The 20,920-nt window shown below is 37.3% G+C and overlaps 1 protein-coding gene across 6 annotated transcripts in view; it reads right to left on the bottom strand.

Moving 5' to 3' along the window:
• The window catches only part of LOC145987657 (uncharacterized), a 154,053-nt gene that overhangs the window by 104,152 nt on the left and 28,981 nt on the right, over window positions 1-20,920 (bottom strand). For all 6 annotated transcript variants that reach the window (XM_083122164.1, XM_083122165.1, XM_083122167.1 and 3 more), the window contains exon 3: window positions 8,612-8,719. In XM_083122164.1, the coding sequence (XP_082978290.1) occupies window positions 8,612-8,623 (12 nt within the window). In that variant the 5' untranslated portion in view covers window positions 8,624-8,719. The remainder of the gene's footprint in view (window positions 1-8,611; window positions 8,720-20,920) is intronic.

The raw sequence follows: 20,920 nt of genomic DNA, 5'->3' as shown, positions 1-20,920 counted from the left end.
TTGGGGCATCCAAATTTTACATGGTTGCATGCACTGATGTTCTGCCTGCAAAACAAAAGTTATCCGAAGTAGATTGGTCCCATAGTGTCAGTTATAACAATTTTATGAATAATATGCAAATTGGCTAAAATTCGCTAGAGTTTTACATTTTGCCTTATTATTCAAATTGTATTGCACCCACGAACATGAATCAAGTTTCATTCTGTTGCGGAAGGTCCATTCTTTTAAAAAAAAACAAAAGTTCCGGTTTTCTCCCCAAAATAGCTGGAGAAGAGGGGGCAAACGCCACATTTTTATGTTTTTTTTCATTGAAATTCGGGGGATGCAGCCCCCGCCCGTAACCCGCCCATGGTTGGGGCATCCAAATTTTACATGGTTGCATGCACCGATGTATTGCCTGCAAAACAAAAGTTATCCGAAGTAGATTGGTCCCATAGTGCCAGAGTTATTACGATTTTTCTCCATTATGTATACGAATTCAAATCTCCCGCTCAAAGCCTCGGCGACACTGGGCTTACTTTCGTCACACCGCGCGGCGTACTAAGGGTTAAATCCTAATTTTAACGACTCCCTCTTTGTTCCATTAACGTAGTTGCTTGCTGCTGCATTGCCAAATTGTAGCATTTGGGAGTAATGTGTATCTACTGCCACATATTGGAAGTTTCACAATGAAGGGAACTTGGGTTTAGAAAACAAATAACTTCTTCAATTTCTATGTTCTATTCAAGTATTACATAAGGGATATTGAGAATGTACTTTCCAGTAAGCTTTTAAAAGAAGGTACTTGCCACAAAGTTATTATGGTCAGAGTCCTAATATCATAAACGAGTGTGCCACCACTGACACACACAGGACACAGACTTGTCTGTTATGTACCCGGTCAGCAAAGTACATGTAAACAGTTACAAAGTTGAAACCGAGATGGCAACATAACACATGCAGCACACGACATGTAAAGGAGAAGATTGTGGTATTATAAATAAATGATAGTGTAAAGAGGCGTAAAAATAAGTTAGACACACAAACAATAATAAAATAAGGCGTAAAAATAAATTACACACACAACCAATAATAAAATAGAGTGTAAGAATAAAGGGGAAGATATAACGATGACAAATTAATAAAGATATTTGTGAAATTAACAATGATTTCATATGCCAGAGGTCTCCAAACTCACTCAGTTATTGAGCTACTTCTCACATTTCAAAATACATGACGAGCTGCCAAGTGTGGATTGATTTTTTCACCATCATTTCTTGGTTTATAAAAACTTTAAGCTATATAATCATTTTTTTACAGCACTAAGATGCCAGGGGTGTTGAATTCGAATTTCGGCATAAGGATGCAAGTGTCCCTTCATGAATTTCATCATATCATCCTCATCGTCACCATTAGGCAAAAGTGGCAGAAAAGCGATGCTATATAACCAAAATCAAAACACACCAAATTATTATTTTTAATTTATCTGTAACATACAGAGGCTGTCATTTCTTAAAGAGAGTTCAAGACATAGTAAAATGTAAAAACATGCCCCCAAATCATTATCATCTTGCTTCTTACCATTTTCATCCACAATATTTGTTAAGTAGGGTAAAAAGGTTGTCACAAATATTATGGGACAAGTTGTCCAGATATTCATCTATCGGCAAAAGTAGATCCCTCTGACAAAGTTTCACTCAAATACAGGGGGGGGGGGGCACCAGGGGGGCACAGAGGGGTGCTTGCGCAACCCTTAATTTTCTTCCGCACCCCCTATCCAAAACCTATATTCTATCTAAAACATTACCTCTTACAGTGTCGTGTCGTTGTCATATTGACGGCCGAATATTAGGTACTGAAGTGAGACTACTGTTATTATTTACAACAGGCAAGCATTGATCCTACTCTCAAAGAGATTACGCATTTATTTTCCTGTACTGTCGGCAGTATATAAAGATCAGCAGCCCTTGTCTTTATTTCTTCAGATTTGTTGTTAAGAATGACGACTTCTTGTGTTTCAAGTAGTCTGTGTTTCGATAAATGTACATAGCTCAATGTCAGTTGTTGTATGTTTTGCTTTGCACTATTGATACACGGTTTTGTTGTCCATCTACTTGTTCTTCCTCTTTCCTTCAAGTCGAATTGGAACAAAAATTTCAATTGCTTTCAATATATCATGAGGTCGTTTTCGGGAAATTATTTAACGCGAGTTGTATTGTGACGGTAGTTTCCTTGTTCTATTTGTTCCAGTAAACGTACCATTTCAGACTTTTTCAAAGACTGTTAACAAGAGGCCAGAAATTTGAGAAGAAATGATATAGTTGGTTGTAGGGGACAGTGCGGCCCAAGGGATTTTAACAAAGAAGTTGTTGTGTACTCAGCATTTTGTCCTGACACCACAGTATCTGGGCAGACAGAAGATAGGCTATGTATTATGTGAAACGAACATATGAAAAGAGAGGTAAGAAAGCAACGAAACTTTTTTCAGAAAAGTGAAGCAGTCCAAAAAACGTAAGTTGATAATTCCGTGAAAGTGACTACATGATTTTGTATTTATTGTTTTATTTTCTCTTTCAAATTACATAACTTTAGGTTGCCTTTCTTTTACCCAACGTGCACAAACTGAACACTCCGCAGTTGTCACCTATACAAGGTATCTGACATTTGATTAATAACTGAATTTTGTACCTCAAATGGTTGTGCCTTGTAATCAAGGGATCCCAGGTTCAATACCCCGTGAAGGCACATAGTAGTTCGGATCCCACTTTAATTAAACTGTAGGTCAAGTCCCAGTTAGCCTATATGTGCATAAAGTGGGCTTAAGACAATCTAACATTGTACATTTCAGTCACGGTCATTAATGTTAATCATTTATAAGAGCGTTGCAGGAACATGGTAACTTCAAACTGAAGGATTTTTTTTAGAGAGTAAGGAAAACTATTTGGAGGGAAAATATGCCTCGACGCCTCTCCATGGAAAAATGCATTGCCTTGTTGCCTTTCCATGGAAAAAATCCTTCAGTAGTCCATATTTGTCGTTGGCCTACCTTGAACAAGCCGTTCTTTTCAAATTTCCAAACGTTGTTGTTCTAAAATCAGGCAAAAATGAAGCAAGTCGCTAGTATTCTTCAGTTTCATTAGCATATTAGCATAGATGCCTACTAAAAGTTGATTGATATTTGATTTAAGGACTAAAACATGCATGCATATTTCATGTATTCTTTATTTTCAACGTCGCACCTCCTAAATTTCATCCCCCCCCCCCTTAGCACCCCTAGATAACATAGCAAAGTAGTGGAAAGATGGATATAAATTTGTGTCTGCAAACAGATTCTCAATCTGTGAGCCTATTAACATCCCCTTGTGGAAACTTTAATACATTAGCGGTGGCACGTTCTAGTTGTGACCCACAGGACTTTTGGCTGCTCGTCACAACATGGACATCCGCAGGATTTTTTTCCTGGGAGGGGAAAGGAAGGTATTTTTTTCCAGGGGGGGCAAACAAGGCACATTTTCCCCAATAATAGTATTGTTCTCTCAAAAAACATTGCTTGAATTTGAATTTATCATATTCATACAATAATTAATACATATTGTTGTGCCTGATATGAAATTATATGTCAAAAATATATAATTTTTGGTTGACTCTCATTTTCCAGGGGGGCAACGGCTCACCTTGTCCCCCCCTTCCAGATGCCCATGACTCAGGAGAACGTTCCAGTTGTTGCGCCGAGTCTACACCTTTGGTCGCAATTAGTAGTAGTGATGCTTTCCAATTGATGTCCCAAGTTGGGTTAATAGATTAATAGGACTGGTTATTAGTGATTGGAAGTATAAAAGTCGAAACTGGATAATCCTTCTTAAAATGTAGTGCAAGATTGAAACGTATGTACGAGAATAGGACAATTAGTCAAGATAAGGGCCCGGATATATATAAGAGGATAAGGACCCAGGATCAATAGGATATATAAGAAGATAAGTCCAAGTCCAGAAAGAAGTCCCGATCCAGAAGGAAGTCCAAGTCCAAATCCAGAAATAAGCCCCCATCCATGCAAAGGGAGCAAAGTCGATGGACGATTGAAGAAGAAAGATATCAATCAGGAAACAAAGTTGCTGAATGCTGAAGCGACAGCAAAGGAATAAGAACTTTAACCTAAATTAAGATTAAAGCAATTATAGAAACATTAAAATTTATGTAAAAGTACGATTATCCCTATAATAATACATGTGTATATGTTCTCAACTATAATGTCAATGTAAGAAGAAAGATATGATACAATTTATTAACAGTCTCCATTGGAAGATGCCCTAAGCTGTTTGGTTTGCATTCCAAAAATAACCCCAATCCTGTAGATATAGCCGTGGAAAGGATTTGAACCCCAAAAGGGAGGTAGTATGTCGTAGAAACTTGCCACCTGATACTTTGTTGTAGTATAACAAACCAGTGTTTAAGTTATTTACATTTTTCTTTTCTTTAAAAGTGCTTAAAACCATTTTCATGGGAATTTGTTGTGCAAAATAGTATCAGACGTGATTTGCTTTGTGTGTTGCCTTATTTGCTTGTTTATATTTGCAATATTGTCTTGCTGCACATGTGATTTGTTTTTCATCAGTTGTGATTGATACAATCATGATGTAACAATTACAAACCCGCTGGCAACATTTCAGAGAACATACGTAGCATTGTATAACAAACTAGGTTTGCATGGAAGCAAACATGATGTACAAATTATAACTTGTTGGTTACATACATATATAAAAAGGGAAAGTGACAAAAATGTTGTAATAAAATGTTTTTAGAAGCAATAGTCATTTCAGGTGATAAAACTTTTGTAAATTGGTTTGATGCATATCAAACACCTCTCATTTCAAAAAATGTTTAACCTGTTCAACTAATAAAAGCATCAAAATTACTAACTTTCACGGTTTTTGAAACCTTAATGGAAATTGTGTAGTGTAAACCCAAAAGGCAAATATCTATGTAAGGAAACAAATCTCCACTCTTCCTGATGTGTAAGTGGAATAACAAGAAAAGAAGGTGGTCACAAGAGTTTCCATTTATGGCATGTCCCAGTTGTTTCATTGAGCATGTTGTGTTATGCATTACTCCAACCTACTGGTTTATGAAATTTTAAAAAAAACTGGAAGAAGCTGAAAGCAGAGATCAACAACTGTGAGATGTTGGTCCATATGAACTGTTTCATTGGCATTATGGCACAGAGGAACTAGCACACCAAAACACACACACAATCATACTATTCATACAACGGTATCTGTAAAATTGCTCATACATCAATGTGTAATGTGTGGGCATAATGGAATGACAGTGTCATGTTGACCATGAACTCAAACTTGTAGATTTGACAAAGAATCTGGTAACCAATTTCCACAAGAGTCTACTAAAGCTTGTGTCTCAGTTTAACGAGTCCCTTAACAATGGTGATGAGACGACTATATCAAAAGCAGTCTCTGGAGTAACAAAAACTTTCATAATATCCCCTGCACAGCAGCAGGGATACACACATTTTGGAGATGGAGGGAGGGGGGGAGCTTGGACTCATGAGAGCATGAAAATGTGCACAGATGTGTGTGGGTTTGGCTTTTGTTTGCAAGCAGTTTAATAACGTCTCCTTTCTTACTTTAATTATGATGATTAGGATAAAAGGTAACTAACTGAACATTATGAAAGAAAAATGCATTACCAGGGTAACTACTCTAGGACCATGATAAAATTCAAGTATAATTCTCGGTTTTCAAGGCGAACTTTCCAAAAATTCAAGGCCAAAAAAACACATATTTAAAATATACAATTTAAGGTGCAGAGTTTACATCACATACTCAGATTCAAAATACATCTACAAACACAAGTCACAAACTAATTTACAAAAAAAATGTTAATTGTATAAGAATTTCAAACTCAAATTTACTTAATCAATTTCAAGACATCTTGGTTTGCAATAATTTTCAGTCGGTTAGATATTTTGTTCTGCAAAGGACACTAACAAAGTGCAATTTTTAACGTCTACGGAGAAAAATTCACGCATAATTCCCAGAGCCAATAATTCATGGAATTCAATGAATTCCTGGTGGTAGCCACCCTGATTACATATATGTATTTAATGCCATGGTACACCTAATTGTTTCTAATTGAGGGAGTATTATGCTTTCCTCTTGTGGAAATTCAGAAACTTCTCTAATTGCTCAAAATATAAAGTTCAACTCTCTCACTGGCTATAATTACCACTAATAGCAAAAATGATAAAAGTCACTTGCACTCTCCGTATTACATTTTCCATTTACAAGTAAGATGGGAGCTAACACAAGCGAGGTGGAGGATTTCCCTGATAGCATAGTGGCTCATGTAATTAAGCTTGAACTGTTGTAATGTGTGTAATGAAGGAGTCCTGAGTTTGATATCAGGTGAGTTTCATTGCACAGGATTTCAGATCCTACTTTAAAATATAGTCAAGTTGTATCTGAGCATGAAATGGATATGCAGTCTCCCATGGTGTATTGTCACGTGCCCGAGAGGCAAATGCATTCTAAGTATGTTGCTCATCATGCTACCTATATACACTGCCTTACTTCTTGTACAGTTCTAAGTATGGAACACAGCTTACAGTGGCGAAGCTAAGGCGTAAATACTGGGTAGGCTGAAAAATCTGCTTATTTTTTTTATACAGCAGGTCCATGTGTCGATTATTGTTGGTCGCAAAAGTATCAATTACTCTTTCCTTGAAGCCTTGATCAATGGAAAGTTCTTTAACCAGTTGTTTTTTTTCAACAGCTATTGTACTGAGATAACTTAATCTTTCATTTTTCATTGAATTACGGAGATAATTTTATACTCTCTTGAGGGTGCTCATACTTCATTCGGAGGAAGCAGACCAACTTGATAAGTTGTGTTACTTCTTTGTAGATTGTTTGAAGATCATTGCTAACTATGAATTTCAGAAGGTCTGCAGGAGGTAAATGCTTTTCTTCATCAGCATAGATATTCTTTAAATCATTTTCTAATTGTTCTTTGTTGAAAAATGGATATGTGGACAGAAGGTTATTTAATTTCATCACAGGAAAATGTAGTTTATATCCCCAAAGCTATTTTGGTCTACCAATTCAACAAATTTTATCTTTTCAAGATCTCCAGAAACGTATTTCCAGTTGTACAGTCAGTGTGTCCAAGATTTCGTAGGTTAAGCATCTGAGAGCCACGAAGTCTTGTTCACTTCCTTTTTTTTTATTGCAAATCATCTTAGAGTTTTCAACACATAATTTCACAGTATTATATTTTTATAACATAAATACACTATGTGACACACACACAAACACACGCGCGCATGCACTTGAAGTAAATTAACATTCAACAATGCAGCACGTGAACGACGCACTTTGCACAAGAAGACTAGAAGCACACCAGGTTGGTTCTGAGGCTAGCCGCTTTCACCCAGTGAATCGGCAGTCCCCTCCCCTTACACTCCCGTTCCACCTACACAGAGCTCACGCTGTAGCTGCCTTTTAACGTGAGGCTTTTCGTCAAAAGCCTCACAGTTCGGCCCGAACATGCTCTCTTTCTGGCCTGACTGACGAGATATCTGGAAGGATCGGCGGAACCAAACGTTCGGATTACATAGTTTAATTCGTTTTAACGAACTTTGATTATTACAGGGTACAAGATTTTTTGGGTAGGCTAAGCCTCAAAAGCCTCATAGGAGCTTCGCCACTGACAGCTTATCTTTCACACAAGCAATGCCTGTTTTATCATTGAATTACATTCCATACTCTCCTCAAAATGCTTAACATTAATACTTTGTCTGAATTGTTCTTTAAAGTCCACATTATGCACAGAAAGGTTAATTGGCACTGGACCTACAGTTTAAAGTGGGATCCAAAACACTGTGCCATGTCCTCCATCAGGTATCAAACTTACTATTAATAGTTTCAACGGTCACGGATACTTGTGACACATTACATTTCAGTGGAATAATTACGATCCAGAAGTGTCCATGAATGTACTAAGGAACTGAGATCATTGCTTACAGCAGTAAGAAATTGTTGGGGCTCAACGCACAGTTCATTCACTTCACATATTCTTTCTTCAGTTATTCCAATCAATGAAAAGTATTCTGTTTTAAGAATATTCTCAGGACTAGTCATGATACCTGGACATGAATCTAAGATAACCAATTCCTTGGCATCAGAAGTGGGTGCTAACTCCAGTGCCTTCTGAATAATGTACCAGCATTCCTAGGACAACTGGTGAGCTACTAGAAAAACACAAATGGCAGTTTCCAATCTAGGAAGTTAGATACCACAAGCAATGGAATTAGATGTGCTGACCACATCAGCTCCACCAACTAATATACAAGGATAAAAGTAGTTTCCGGAAGTGGAAAATTGAAATAATTCCACACAACTTAATACTTTCAAAAGCACAAATTAGTCCCTCTAAACTTAAACTACTTTTGTAGCCAGTTCACAACTTGTCAAAATTATGAAACAAATGGAACATTTACCAAAAAAGTGGTAATGATGAGAAACAATACAGGTGAGAAAACAACTATGTTTGTTACTTCACAACTGATGAAACACACATACATCACTTACAAGAACAAAAAAAGTTTGTGGGTACTCACATTGCCTTCCATCTTCAAGTCTTCCTACGCACACAAGCCTTTCTGTACATCTGCATCTTCATCCACAGTTTCACTTGACGATTTCATCATTCCCCGTGCTACAGAAACCTGAAAATACACATTTTTGTTTCCCGATAAATAACATTATACCCTATCACCGTGAGTGTAACTCTCTTTTTTGTATATATGTGTGTGGATCTAGCATACGTGCTTCAGGTTAAAGAGTTGATACGGCATTGTTATGTATGTATACAGTATAGTTATATTTGTTTGTTTGAGTTTGTTTTTAAGTTCACTTTATGCATAGAAAGGCTAATCAGGACTGGACCTATAGTTTAAAGTAGGATCCAAACCACTATGTATCGAAAACAGGATTACAATGCAAGGATGCTAGATAGTTATATTTGTCTTTTATGTGTTATTAATGATGTTGATTGTAAGTAATGCAACTAAAATAACAGTTATTGGAAGATAAACATTTAGTAATAAATTTTACATTTACAAGGTATGTAGATGTGTAGAAATCTACACTTGTATTTTGACATGTTTGAATAGGATGCAGTATATCAACTTTCTCTTGTGGATTCCACATCACGTTCACTTACTTCATTGGGTTCAACCATGATAAAATTTCAATCTCCTATGGCCGTGTGCACGAACGAAGATCAAATTTTAAACTCGGATCGGGAAAGGATCACTGGAAAATTCCATTGCACCAAGACGGTTCAACACTTGATCGCGATCTAGGAACATCAAAACGAGTTTATCTTCTGATCGGCCATTCGCCAACGTTTTGGTGTCTGATCCTGGTTCACGATACTGAAGCTTCGACTGCAGGCAGTTGTTTTTGAATATAAAAAGAGCGGAAAGTGATGTACAATGCCGATAATTCGAGAAATGTGTAAAGTAAACTAAAAACTGCCAAAATAATAATAATAATTTGTGGTTCTGTGGCACAAAGTCGAAATGTTTCTAAATACTGTACTTTCTATCCCAGAACACAAAACATATGCATGTGCAAGGTAAATTACAACAGAGAAAATATGATTGTATAAATTTACGAAAATACATGTTACTGGCAATTTACACGACACGACAATATAAATATATAAGAATTAAGAAATGAAAATTTCAAACACTTACCACAATACAGTAATAATAATAATAAATATCTTTATTGAGCGGTCGAGCGTACCATACCATATGAGGGTACACTGTTCTCTCGCGAATGCATTTCATAAGGCATTGAAGTCCCGTAGAAGAAGGTTCCATGCTTTCTCCTTATCCCTTTGTCTTGCGCCGTCAGTTCTTTTTTAAGATTATTATTTCTTTACACCCTACTACATCCTTGTACTCGTCGACAAGGTTGATAAGTACATTTCTCAAATTCAGATAAGTTTGCGGCCCGAATTACTTTCTTCTCCTACACGTTGATACTTTAACACATCACACTACTCTGTGGGGTTCTTGATTGTCATTTGTTTTGGCCAACCAATCAGGTATAGCCTTACAAATTAATCTCGGATCATTTGAACGGAATCTCGTGAACGTCGTTTTTCGTTGGTGCAATGCAAATCTTTAAACCAAGTTCATTTAGAGTGGATTAAAATTGATCTCGTTCATCTGAACTTCGAAATGATCGGCGTTGGTGCACGCGGCCACTAGTGCCTTTATTGGGGATAAACTTGCACCTTTCACAAGGTCAATACAAATAGTCCATTTAAACTGCAAGTAGTTGATGAGAAACATCAATGAAATTCACAACACCTTATTGACATTATATAATATGTGATTTGTTTATCTGAAATCTGATTGGTTGAATCAATATCCCATAATGTGATTATTTACCAAATTATATATTACATAAAAATGATAAGACTGGGAAAAGCTTATGGAGGAATAATTGTATATATTCACAATGATCCGAAGTTCAACATTTTAGCAACGTCTCCTTTACAATTAACAGCACAAATCAAATATATAATTTTAAAAATATGTATAAACCAACAGCCTATTTCATTATCAGCAGTATTACAACTACTGGTTGTAATTTTGAGTTTTATACTAAGGCACAAAAAGAGATTGAAAATAAACATTGGTGTAACCAATATTATACACACAAATAAGCAGGAAATAATCAAGAAACACATCACACCTCAGAGGCAGGAACAGAAGAAATCCAAGAAATAAAAAATATCGTTTTGTTGTTCTAATTCCACTTTATGGACCGATAGACTAATCAGTACTGAACCTAGTTTTTAAAGTGGGGTCCGAGATAATTGTGTCTCTCCACTGGGTATCAAACCTGGGACACCTTGATTACAAGACAAGAACTTTAACACTACACCATCGGGGAGGCAAAAAAAAAAAAAAAAAAAAAAAAAAAAAAAAAAAAAAAAGGATGCAATTCCAGCAGAAGTATTTTTGAAAAGTGGGGGAGGGAGATAAACAGCCGAATGCTAAGCAGTAATGCAGAAAAACTGGACAGCATTTACAGGAAGAATATTACAATGGATTCAAAAGAAGGACTCTTGACAACATACCCAAAATTTCAGTCAATTATTACAAAAATTCTAAGGGAAAAGAATCATCACTTATGTATTGTTAAAATGTTTTGTTTCCAAACATTGTCATACTCAAATATGTTCACGTTAATTTTTCATAGTGTGAGATAGTCTGTGAAGCGACTTAATTCGTTTTTGTTCAATCTTATTGTGTCTGTGTGCAGGCACGTATCCAGAGGGGGGGCTTAGGGGGCTCGAGCTCCCCCGAAAGTTTTAGGTTTACACTAGATAAAATGAGGTTTTCGGTTTCTTGTGGTGTGAAATAAAATAATGTGACAATAATTTAAGGAGAGAAATAATTATCGAGGCAAGACGGAGAATGTTCCGTAACCCTGTTATTGTTAATAGCACGTATCCAAGGTGGAGATGAGGTAGCTCGAGGGGTCCCCCCCCCCTCAGGAAATTTTTCAATTTACACTAGATAAAATTAGATTTTTGGCATCTTGTATAATGTGATTTATAAATCTGAGAGAAATAATTATCGAGACAAGACGGAGACTGTTCTATAACCCTATTTTTGTTAATAGCACGTATCCAAGGTTGGAGTCAAGAGGCTCGAGCCCCCCCTTCAGGAATTTTTTCTGTTTACACTAGATAAAATTAGGATTTTGGCTTCTTGAATAATGTGATGATAATTTGAGAGAAATAATTATTGTGACAAGACGGAGAATGTTCTATAACCCTGTTATTGTTAATAGCACATATCCAAGGTGGGGTTGAGGTGTCTCGAGCCCCCCCAGGATTTTTTTATTTTTCACTAGATAAAATTAGGTTTTTGGCTTTTTGAAAAATGTGACGATGATTTAAGGAGATAGACAATTATCGAGGCAAGATGGAGAATGTTCTATAACCCCGTTGTTGATAATATTGCTCGTAAACTTTTCTTGCGCTTTCGGTGTTGTCGCAGCGCACTTGAGCACTATGTACGGTAGAAACTTGTCAGCATTTGGAAGCTGCACAACAAAGGTAGAGTCACACGTAGGGCGATTTGTTGTAATTTCTAATCTCTGGAAGGCGGGAGAGGGTACGTTTTTGAATGAGAGAAGGAGTCAACTACTGGCAATATTAAGGAATCGTTTTATCAGCGGAACGTTCTAGAATATAATGAGGATATAAATACGCGGATTCAATTTTTCGGTTGATCTTACAAAGAATCCGTTAATGAGATTTCAGAGGTAAGTGTGACAATTCATATAGCCGAATAGTGATCAGTCGGCGTCCTCTGGTTGCTTTATAACATATAGTGATTCGAAAATGAAGACATTGACGACAGCAGAACTTCCGGGGCCTCAGTGTAGTGCTAGTTCGGGTCGAGAGCCGAAGATATCAAGCCCACCCCCCCTCCTCTCTCTCTCTCTCTCTCTAAAGTGAATATTTCAGCAGTACCGGGTATTGGAGTGGTTTATTAAAACAGAAATAAGCTTCATAGATCAACTGAAAATCAAAAGTTTTGAGTGATGATTTAGTTTTGCCAGAACTAAATTTCATATATGCAGTCCGAGAATTTCATAGTATACAAAAATACTTTTGCTTAAGCCTACTGGGTTCAAAATACATTGAAACACTTAACTATCATAAAGAGACAGCCGAAAATTTTATATGTCAAGAAGATGTTGCATTTGTAGGCATTTTAGGCGGAAATTGTAGGTTCTACCAGGACCCGAATCAGGGCTCTACCAACCGAGCCATCCTTGACTTCGACCGATTTTTCGTTAAAATGTCTACATAGTACATGTCCTGTGTATATCAAATCGTAAGGTGTTGCCTGTATAGTGAACAAGCACAGAAAATATAGGAGAGAGAAGAAAACTGAGGAGCATTCTTTCCCACCGGTTGAGGAGATTTTTTTTTTCTGTGGTCAACAAGAGCTACTACTTCGAGGTGACAATGACAGTGGCCTAATACGGGAGATTTCACACCGTGTCACCTGAGGATTTCACAAATCGAAATTAGGTTTGTGCGGCATTTGTGTCGCTATGGTGTGAAACGTTGCTGCTGATTGGCCCATTCCAATCGACATGTATCGCCTGCCCCTTCGGTCTGAAACCTTCCTAAGTCTTGAAAATCCAAGTCACAAGGATGGAAAATTAGGGCCTTGTTAAGGTTAGGTGTGAAGGCAGGCAGACGACAGCACCCTAAAGGATCATATCCAAAATTGCAGGAAGAATGCACCTTACTTCAATCTCCAATACGGAATGATAAAAACTTCTGGTGAGTTGATTTTAAAAAATGTGTCCGAAATAAAGAGTGGCGTGCTCAGGTTTTTCGGAAGGGAGAGGGGTTACGCATACTATTTTTGGTGGTCAGTCCTGATTTTGCCATTTTTTTCCTGTCTTGACGTTCTTCTTTTTTTAAAGAAAAGGAATACTGGATCAAATGGGGTTATGAAACTCACCAACCCTCCCTTGGGAACGTCACTGGAGATAAATGAATAAGCATTTGATCATACTGGGAGACGAAACATTAGATGTGTTGGGAACGGAAGGGTTTTCGCTGTGCATTAATTGTTTCGTGATCCAGCTGTATTCGAGAAAACTTCCTTTGTTTCGTGCCGATATATGACAAGACAGCGGAAGCTGTGACAGGCATTTTTGAACACTTGTGAGTGCTAAGGCCTGAATCTGAACAATTTGGTGGGTTTCAGCTTTTATAAGAGCTGCAAACATGGGAGGACAAGACACGTTAGTGTGTTCATGCTCGAATCAGTGATACATATTCGAGAGCTGTCTGCGTCCAGTTGGCAGGCCACAATTTGAATCTCGCGTTGTCGAGTGGATTGTCCATCCCGTGCATGTGTAACAGCTTCGTAAAAACACTCAAAGACACCATAGATGTTTTTATGCCTGATGAGAAGAAATGGACAAACACACATACTGAGATGGTTCTCGCACACAATGTTAATGCATGGAAACAGAGGAGTCGAGTGGTAAAAAATGTTCCGATTTCACCTTCTGATTAAAATGACAGCCTACAGTGGCGATGATTTAAGGGATAGTTGCTCCCCATTTTTTTGCCTCAACATTATGGCCTCTTAATGTTAAGCCTTGTCTACCAAGAGAAAGTGAACTTTCCTTGCACCGCTCTCCACCCCCCCCCCCCCTCGTTTTTGAACCAAATTGCCACCACTGGTCTTAAACATACAATGGTGAGGTTCTTACTATACCCCTTAATAAAATTGTGTTGAGCCCCCCCCCCCCCCCCCCGAAAGGAATTCCTGGATACGTGCCTGTCTGTGTGACTTCTAAGAGAAATAAAACTTCTTATGTTCAGTTCGGCGCATTAATCATTATGCATATGCAGTATCAGGTTATGTTCAGTTCGGCGCATTAATCATTATGCATATGCAGTATCAGGTTTGATTAATGGCTTCAAATGTTTAACAGGTTATGGGCCCAGCCCAGGTGTTCAAAACTGTGCTGCAATGTATTTTGGAGTTGTTTCATCAGTGGAAAATTTTATCGTAAATTTTGTGATGCACTCATGACTGATCACATGATATGATAATGCATGTAATACTTGTGACGTTTTGAATCGAAATTTGTGCTGTGTGATTTTTCTTGTACTGAAATTACGGTGTAAAGAAAATTGAAAAAAATTGATAATACATACACTTAAGAACAATGACGACTCCAATCGTGATTAATAGTGGTAGACAGCCGAACATCAAGAAAATGGAAGGTGTTAAGAATTACGCCACGTGGAAATTCTTAATGAAATTAACTCTGATCGATTGTGGTTTATGGGACTGCATCGAAAGTACTACTCCAGTGGATCCAGTTCGAGACCAGAAAGCATATGCCAAGATTTGTTTGTGCGTACATTCTCCTTGCTACCCACATTTTAGAAATGCGCAAAGTGCAAAGGCAGCATCAGGGAGGTGCAGTCTGGCGTTCGGAAAAGTTCGGAACCATTCATAAACCTCCACGGATGACGTCAGCCACGGGACATGTCAAAGACGAGCACCAGCAACGGCATAGGAATTCACACTTCTTCTGTGTTTTCGGAAATAAATTTGTTATAAAATCGAATGAATGTTCTAGCGTGTGTGTATAAATAAATGTATATGTATAGAGCAGACTATATCTAGTAAACTGTGTCACTGGAAGTTAACTATCAATAGAATTACATGTAATGAAAAGCGGGAAAGCCGGCTCGAAGGTGGACCAGAGAGGTTTGTTCAGAATTTTCTATTTGAGTGATGTAAATTCGTGTTTATGGGGGTGAAAAGTTATACTTAGAGCCAAAATGACCACAAAGTTGTCCTTTTTAAAACATTGTGAAGGGTGTTAGGGCGAAGTTGTTGGATAAATCACTGGGACAGAGATATTACAACTTCATGTTTAAAATCCAAAAGTTACTTTTTTAGAACTTTCATCCTGCAGTGTTTGCAGTTTCTTTATTTGTTCTTCAGCACATTTTAATTTCTTTTTCAGAGTTTCCAACACACTATCTTGTTGGAGATTGGGTATATTTCCAGTACTCAAAGTCTCTGAATTATGTGCCATGCAAATTCTTTTGCGAGGAGACAACTCTTCAAGTGTGTCCACTGCTCGCTTTCGAATCTTACGTTTATTGGCACGTAAACTCCGATCAATTATGCCATTTGGCTATTGAACACTACTACAATTCACCACACAACCACGCAAATTTAAACATGGTACATCGTTTCTATTAAGCTGTGGTAATAATACTCAGCAGTTCTGCTTTTAAGTTCCGTTCGTAATCGGTATACAGAAAATGCGATGAGCACACTGTCGCTGTTTTGGTGTTAACAGGATCTAATCTCTTCACTTTGAAACCCACATCTTGCACGTAATCGGATCCTTTAGGAACGAAAAATAGCTTACACCCAGGCACGTATCCAGGAATTCCTTTCGGCGAGGTGGATGAACACCATTTTTTAAGGGGTATTGTATGTTTAAGGCCAGTGGTGGCAATTTGGTTCTAAAACTGGGGGGTTTGCAAGGAAAGTTTACTTTCTCTTGATAGACAAGGCTTAGCATTAAGAGGACATAGTGTGGAGGCAAGAAAATGGGGAGCAACTATCCCCTAAATCGTCTTCTAGAATACAGTTGGATCGTGAAACAATTAATGCACAGTGAAAACCCTTCCGTTCCCAACACATCTAATGTTTCGTCTCCCAATATGGTTCAATGCTTACTTATTTATTTCCAGTGATGTGCCCAAGGGAGGGTTGCTGGGGTCATAGCCCCATTTGAACGTCAAAGACAGGAAAAGATGGCTAAATGAGGACTGCCCACCAAAAATAGTATACGTAAACCACTTTGTCTTCCGAAAATTCTGGGAACCCCACTCGTTATCTCGGACACATTTTTTGAAATCAAGTCCCCAGAAGTTTTTATGATTTCATATTGGAGACTGAAGTAAAGCACCTTGTACTCGATCAAATAAATCAAGAACAAGTCCTTGAATTGAACACTTAAAAGGCAATGAAGTCAGAAACAAAGCAATTTTTCTCATTGGATCCAAGGTCCGGTCAAAGTATATCTATTTAGGAATGGTTCTAATTAACGCATATTTATCCTCATTATATTCTAGAATGTTCCGCAGATAAACGATTCATAGATATTGCCAGTAGTTCGACTCCTCTTATTCAAGAACATTCCCTCTCGCGTCTTCCAGAGATTAGAAATTACAACGTACGTGTGGAGCTACCTTTGTTGTGCAGCTTCCAAATACTGACAAGTCTCTACATAGTGCTCAAGTTCACTGCGACAACACTGAAAGCTCAAGTAAAGTTTACGTGCAATATTATCAACAACAGGATAATTCTCCGTCTTGCTTTCATAAGTATTTCTCTCCTTAAATTATTATCGTCACATTATTGAAAATTACCTGAGGGGACTCGAGCCACCTGATCCCCATCTTGGATACGCGCTAGTAACAATAACAGGGTTATAGAACATTCTCAGTCACATTATTGACGAAGCCGAAAACCTAATTTTCTCTAATGTAAACTGAAAAATTTCCTGGAGAGATGTGGGGTCAAGCCCCCTATACCCCACATTGGATGCATGCTATTATCAATAACAGGGTTACAGAACATTCTCCGTCTTGCCTTGATAATTATTTCTCTCCTTAAATTATCGTCACATTATTTTATTTCACACAACAAGAAACCAAAATCCTCATTTTATCTAGTTTAAACCGAAAACTTTTGCTTAGATATGTGCCTGTCCTACTGTATTTCTTGCGTTGTTCGGGCACAAAGCAACAGCACAATTGCGTGGCATTTTCCTGAAATGTTATTGTTGTTGAAAAAAATTCTCCACTATCACACAAGAGCTACAGAAAAAGAAAACACAAGGCACTTTCACACAAATGCAGATCATATAACAAGCGGAAAGGTCTGCGACAGCGTCAGTTCTGTCCCGTGAGTGACGTCAGGGTTGGGAACGGCAACGACCCTCTTTTTTCAGCTTTGGGAGGGAAGACTGCGCTACTTTCTCAACTATATTATATACTTACTTTGGGCAGCATGGGATAATCTGAAGGCAGCTTACAAAAACCAAGGTATAAGTAGGCTCTTAGCAATTAAGAGAAGACTGGCAAGAGTGTGTTATGAAGATTTTCCTTCAATGGTCTTGTACCTAGGTGAAATCATCTCATTGCAAGAAGAGTTGGCAGACGTGGGATGCAGTATTGATGATGAAGAAATCACCGAAATTATGTTGATTGGATTGCCTGAAGAGTTTAACCCTTTGGTAATGGGTATTGAAGGAACCCAGAGGAAACTTAGAAGCAAGTTTGTGAAGTCACGGCTCATGCAGGGTGATTTTCGATGAAGTGAAAGTGTTTCCAAGGATTCTGCATATTTAGCTTCAGATAAGAAGAAGGGTCCATTTGTGCCTATCTGCTATCATTGCAAGAAGGAAGGCCACATAAAGCCAAGATGTCCTCAACTACAGAAGTCTCAGAAGCGGATGAAGAAACCTACAGTTACGAAGCAAGGACCAAGTTCTTCGTAACACAATAGTTCATTGTTGTTGACTACCCACAGTGCTTATGCCAGTAAAATGTTTAATGATGATGACTGGTTACTAGATTCAGGGTGTACTTCACATATGAGTAAACGTAAAGATTGGTTTGTTAATTATTCAAATTCTAAATCATCTGAAATTACCATTGCAAATAATCAAAAGTTGATAAGTAATGGAATTGATGATGTGAAAGTAAATCTTTAAAATAATGTGCAGAAGTTAATATCTGAAGTGATGTATGTTCCAGACAGTACAGCAAATTTGTTGCCTGTTAACAAAGTTGCTGAAAAAGGTTATGTTATGCTTTTGGATAACAAAAGGTGTAGTGGTTACAATGTATCTGATATTGAGATTAAGGCTACTCCAAAATTTACAGCAACAAAAGTAGGTGGTATTCATGATGAATTTAAACAATACTACTGTAAATTCTCTTGAAAATTGTGAAGAGATAGTAGTTATGTTGTCAGTTAATCCTTCACAAGATGTATGGCATAAATGTTTAGGTCATTTGAGTCTAAGAGGAATGATATCATTGAGAGATAATTTAGCTGATGGAATATGTTTTCAGGATGACACCCCAAAACCATGTATTCCTTGCATCGAGGGGAAGCAGAAAACTGCATCTTTTCCCAAGGGAATAGCAAAAAGAGCTAAACAAAAACTAGAGTTAATACATTCTGATGTTAAAGGACCAATGTCCGAAACAAGTTGGGGTGGTGCACAATATTTTGTTACTTTTACTGATGATTGTACTGGGAAGAGTTTTGTATATTTTCTCAAATTTAAGCATGAAGTATTTGAAATATTTGTAGAGTTAAAAGCTTTTGTAGAAAATCAGTGTAATTTAAAAATCAAGAAACTTAGATCAGATAATTGTACAGAATACTGTAACAAAAAAAAAAATCTGCATATCTCAGTGAACATGATATATTTCATGAGACAAGTGTTTGATATATTCTGCAACAAAATGGAGTTGCTGAGAGACTAAACAGAACAATTGTAGAAAAGGCTAGAGCAATGCTTCATGATGCTAATCTCAGTAAGAGATATTGGGCTGAAGCAATTTCAACAGGTGTATACCTGAAGAATGTTTGTCCTACAGTTGCAATTAAAGATACTACTCCACAGGAAATGTGGACAGGACATAAAGTTAATTTAAGTCATCTTCGTGTATTTGGTTGTACAGCACATGTTTTGACACCAGACCATCAACGAAAGAAGATGGATACTAAGTAAAAACCATGCATTATGGTAGGTTACTGTGAGTTTACAAAAGGTTATAGATTAGCTGATGCTTAAAATCCTGGTAAGGTTATTAAAGCAAGAAGTGTTATATTCCTGGCAAATGTTGCAGGATCATGTGTTGATGGGACAGATGTCAACACTGACATGTCTTCCGATGTACTTTTACCTCTGACTGTACATATACCATTTAATGGATCACAAGTTAAAAACAATGAGAGTCATTGTAGATGGTATACAGAATTCAGAAGAAATATCAAGTGACACTTGTGTAGATAGTAATGTTAGTGAATTATTAGAAGTAACAAATTCAGAACCTGCTGAATGTTCAAATGTAGATAGTAATTTATTTTGAAATGTACAACAAGAAACTGGTAGACCTGCTAGAAATAAGCAATTACCAATTTGGGCAGGGGATTATCATTTATCCGACACATCTTTTATGAGTTTTCAAGAACCTTTAAGCTTTGCAGATGCCACCACATGCAAAGAAAATTCCAAATGGAAGAGAGCGATGGATGATGAATATATATCACTCTTAAAAAATGAAGTTTGGGAATTAGTAGATCATCCAAATGACCAGAGTGTAGTTAAATGTAAATGGGTATATAAAGTAAAAACAGATGTAAATGGAGACATAGATAAATACAAAGCTAGATTAGTAGCACGGGGCTTTACGCAACGATACAGTATTGATTATGAAGAGACGTTTACACCTGTTGTAAGACACTCTACTCTCAGACTTTTGTTTGCTATTGGTGTAGAATACAATATGGACATAGAGCATATAGATATACGTTAAGTACTGCGTTCCTGTATGGTCATTTCAATGAGACAATTTATATGAAACAACCGCAAGGTTATCAGGTTGAGTATGTCTACTCAAAAAGAGTTTGTATGGTCTAAAACAAGAGTCATTCCATGCCAAACGATCCAATGGTGGTTGCATGACCACTTTAGAAAAATTTCTTTTTTTGTACATATATTTGTACATGTTCCTAGATATCAAAACCAATGTTCAAGAAAATTTATTGTCTTTAGTTCTCCTGGGGCAGCCATCTTTTCAACATGGCACATGGCTTTTTTTGCTCATGTAGCACTTTTCAGAAACCTTAATATCTCAAAAACCATTAGAGCTAGAGACCTGAAACAAAATTCATTTTGTAGCTAATGAAGTATACTTTCTATGATAATCAAGTATGCTTTGCTTAAAATTGCATCGTAAGTACAAAAATTATGGTCGAAATTGGGGTAACAATAGTTAAAAAATTGGATTTTTAAGTCCGATTTTTTCAATGAAGGGTTTTAGTCTAAGGCTTGATTTTCTTTTCATGTGTAGACCTGCCTGCAGGGTGTCTTAAGTAAAATATCAGTGCTTAGAAATGCAACCCTTTTTTACAGCATAGGCTCAAACATGGCCGTTCATTGAATTTTGACAGTTTTCGGGGTTAAATAGCTCAGATGAGTCCTCTTGAAAAATTCTGAAATTTGGAAGAAAGGAA

The sequence above is a fragment of the Lepisma saccharinum genome, chromosome 5 (assembly GCF_977018435.1).
Source record: "Lepisma saccharinum chromosome 5, izLepSacc3.1, whole genome shotgun sequence".
Taxonomy (NCBI): Eukaryota; Metazoa; Arthropoda; class Insecta; order Zygentoma; family Lepismatidae; genus Lepisma; species Lepisma saccharinum.
The sequence above is the reverse complement of the archived record's forward strand: the minus strand, read 5'-3'. Positions and strand labels throughout refer to the sequence as shown.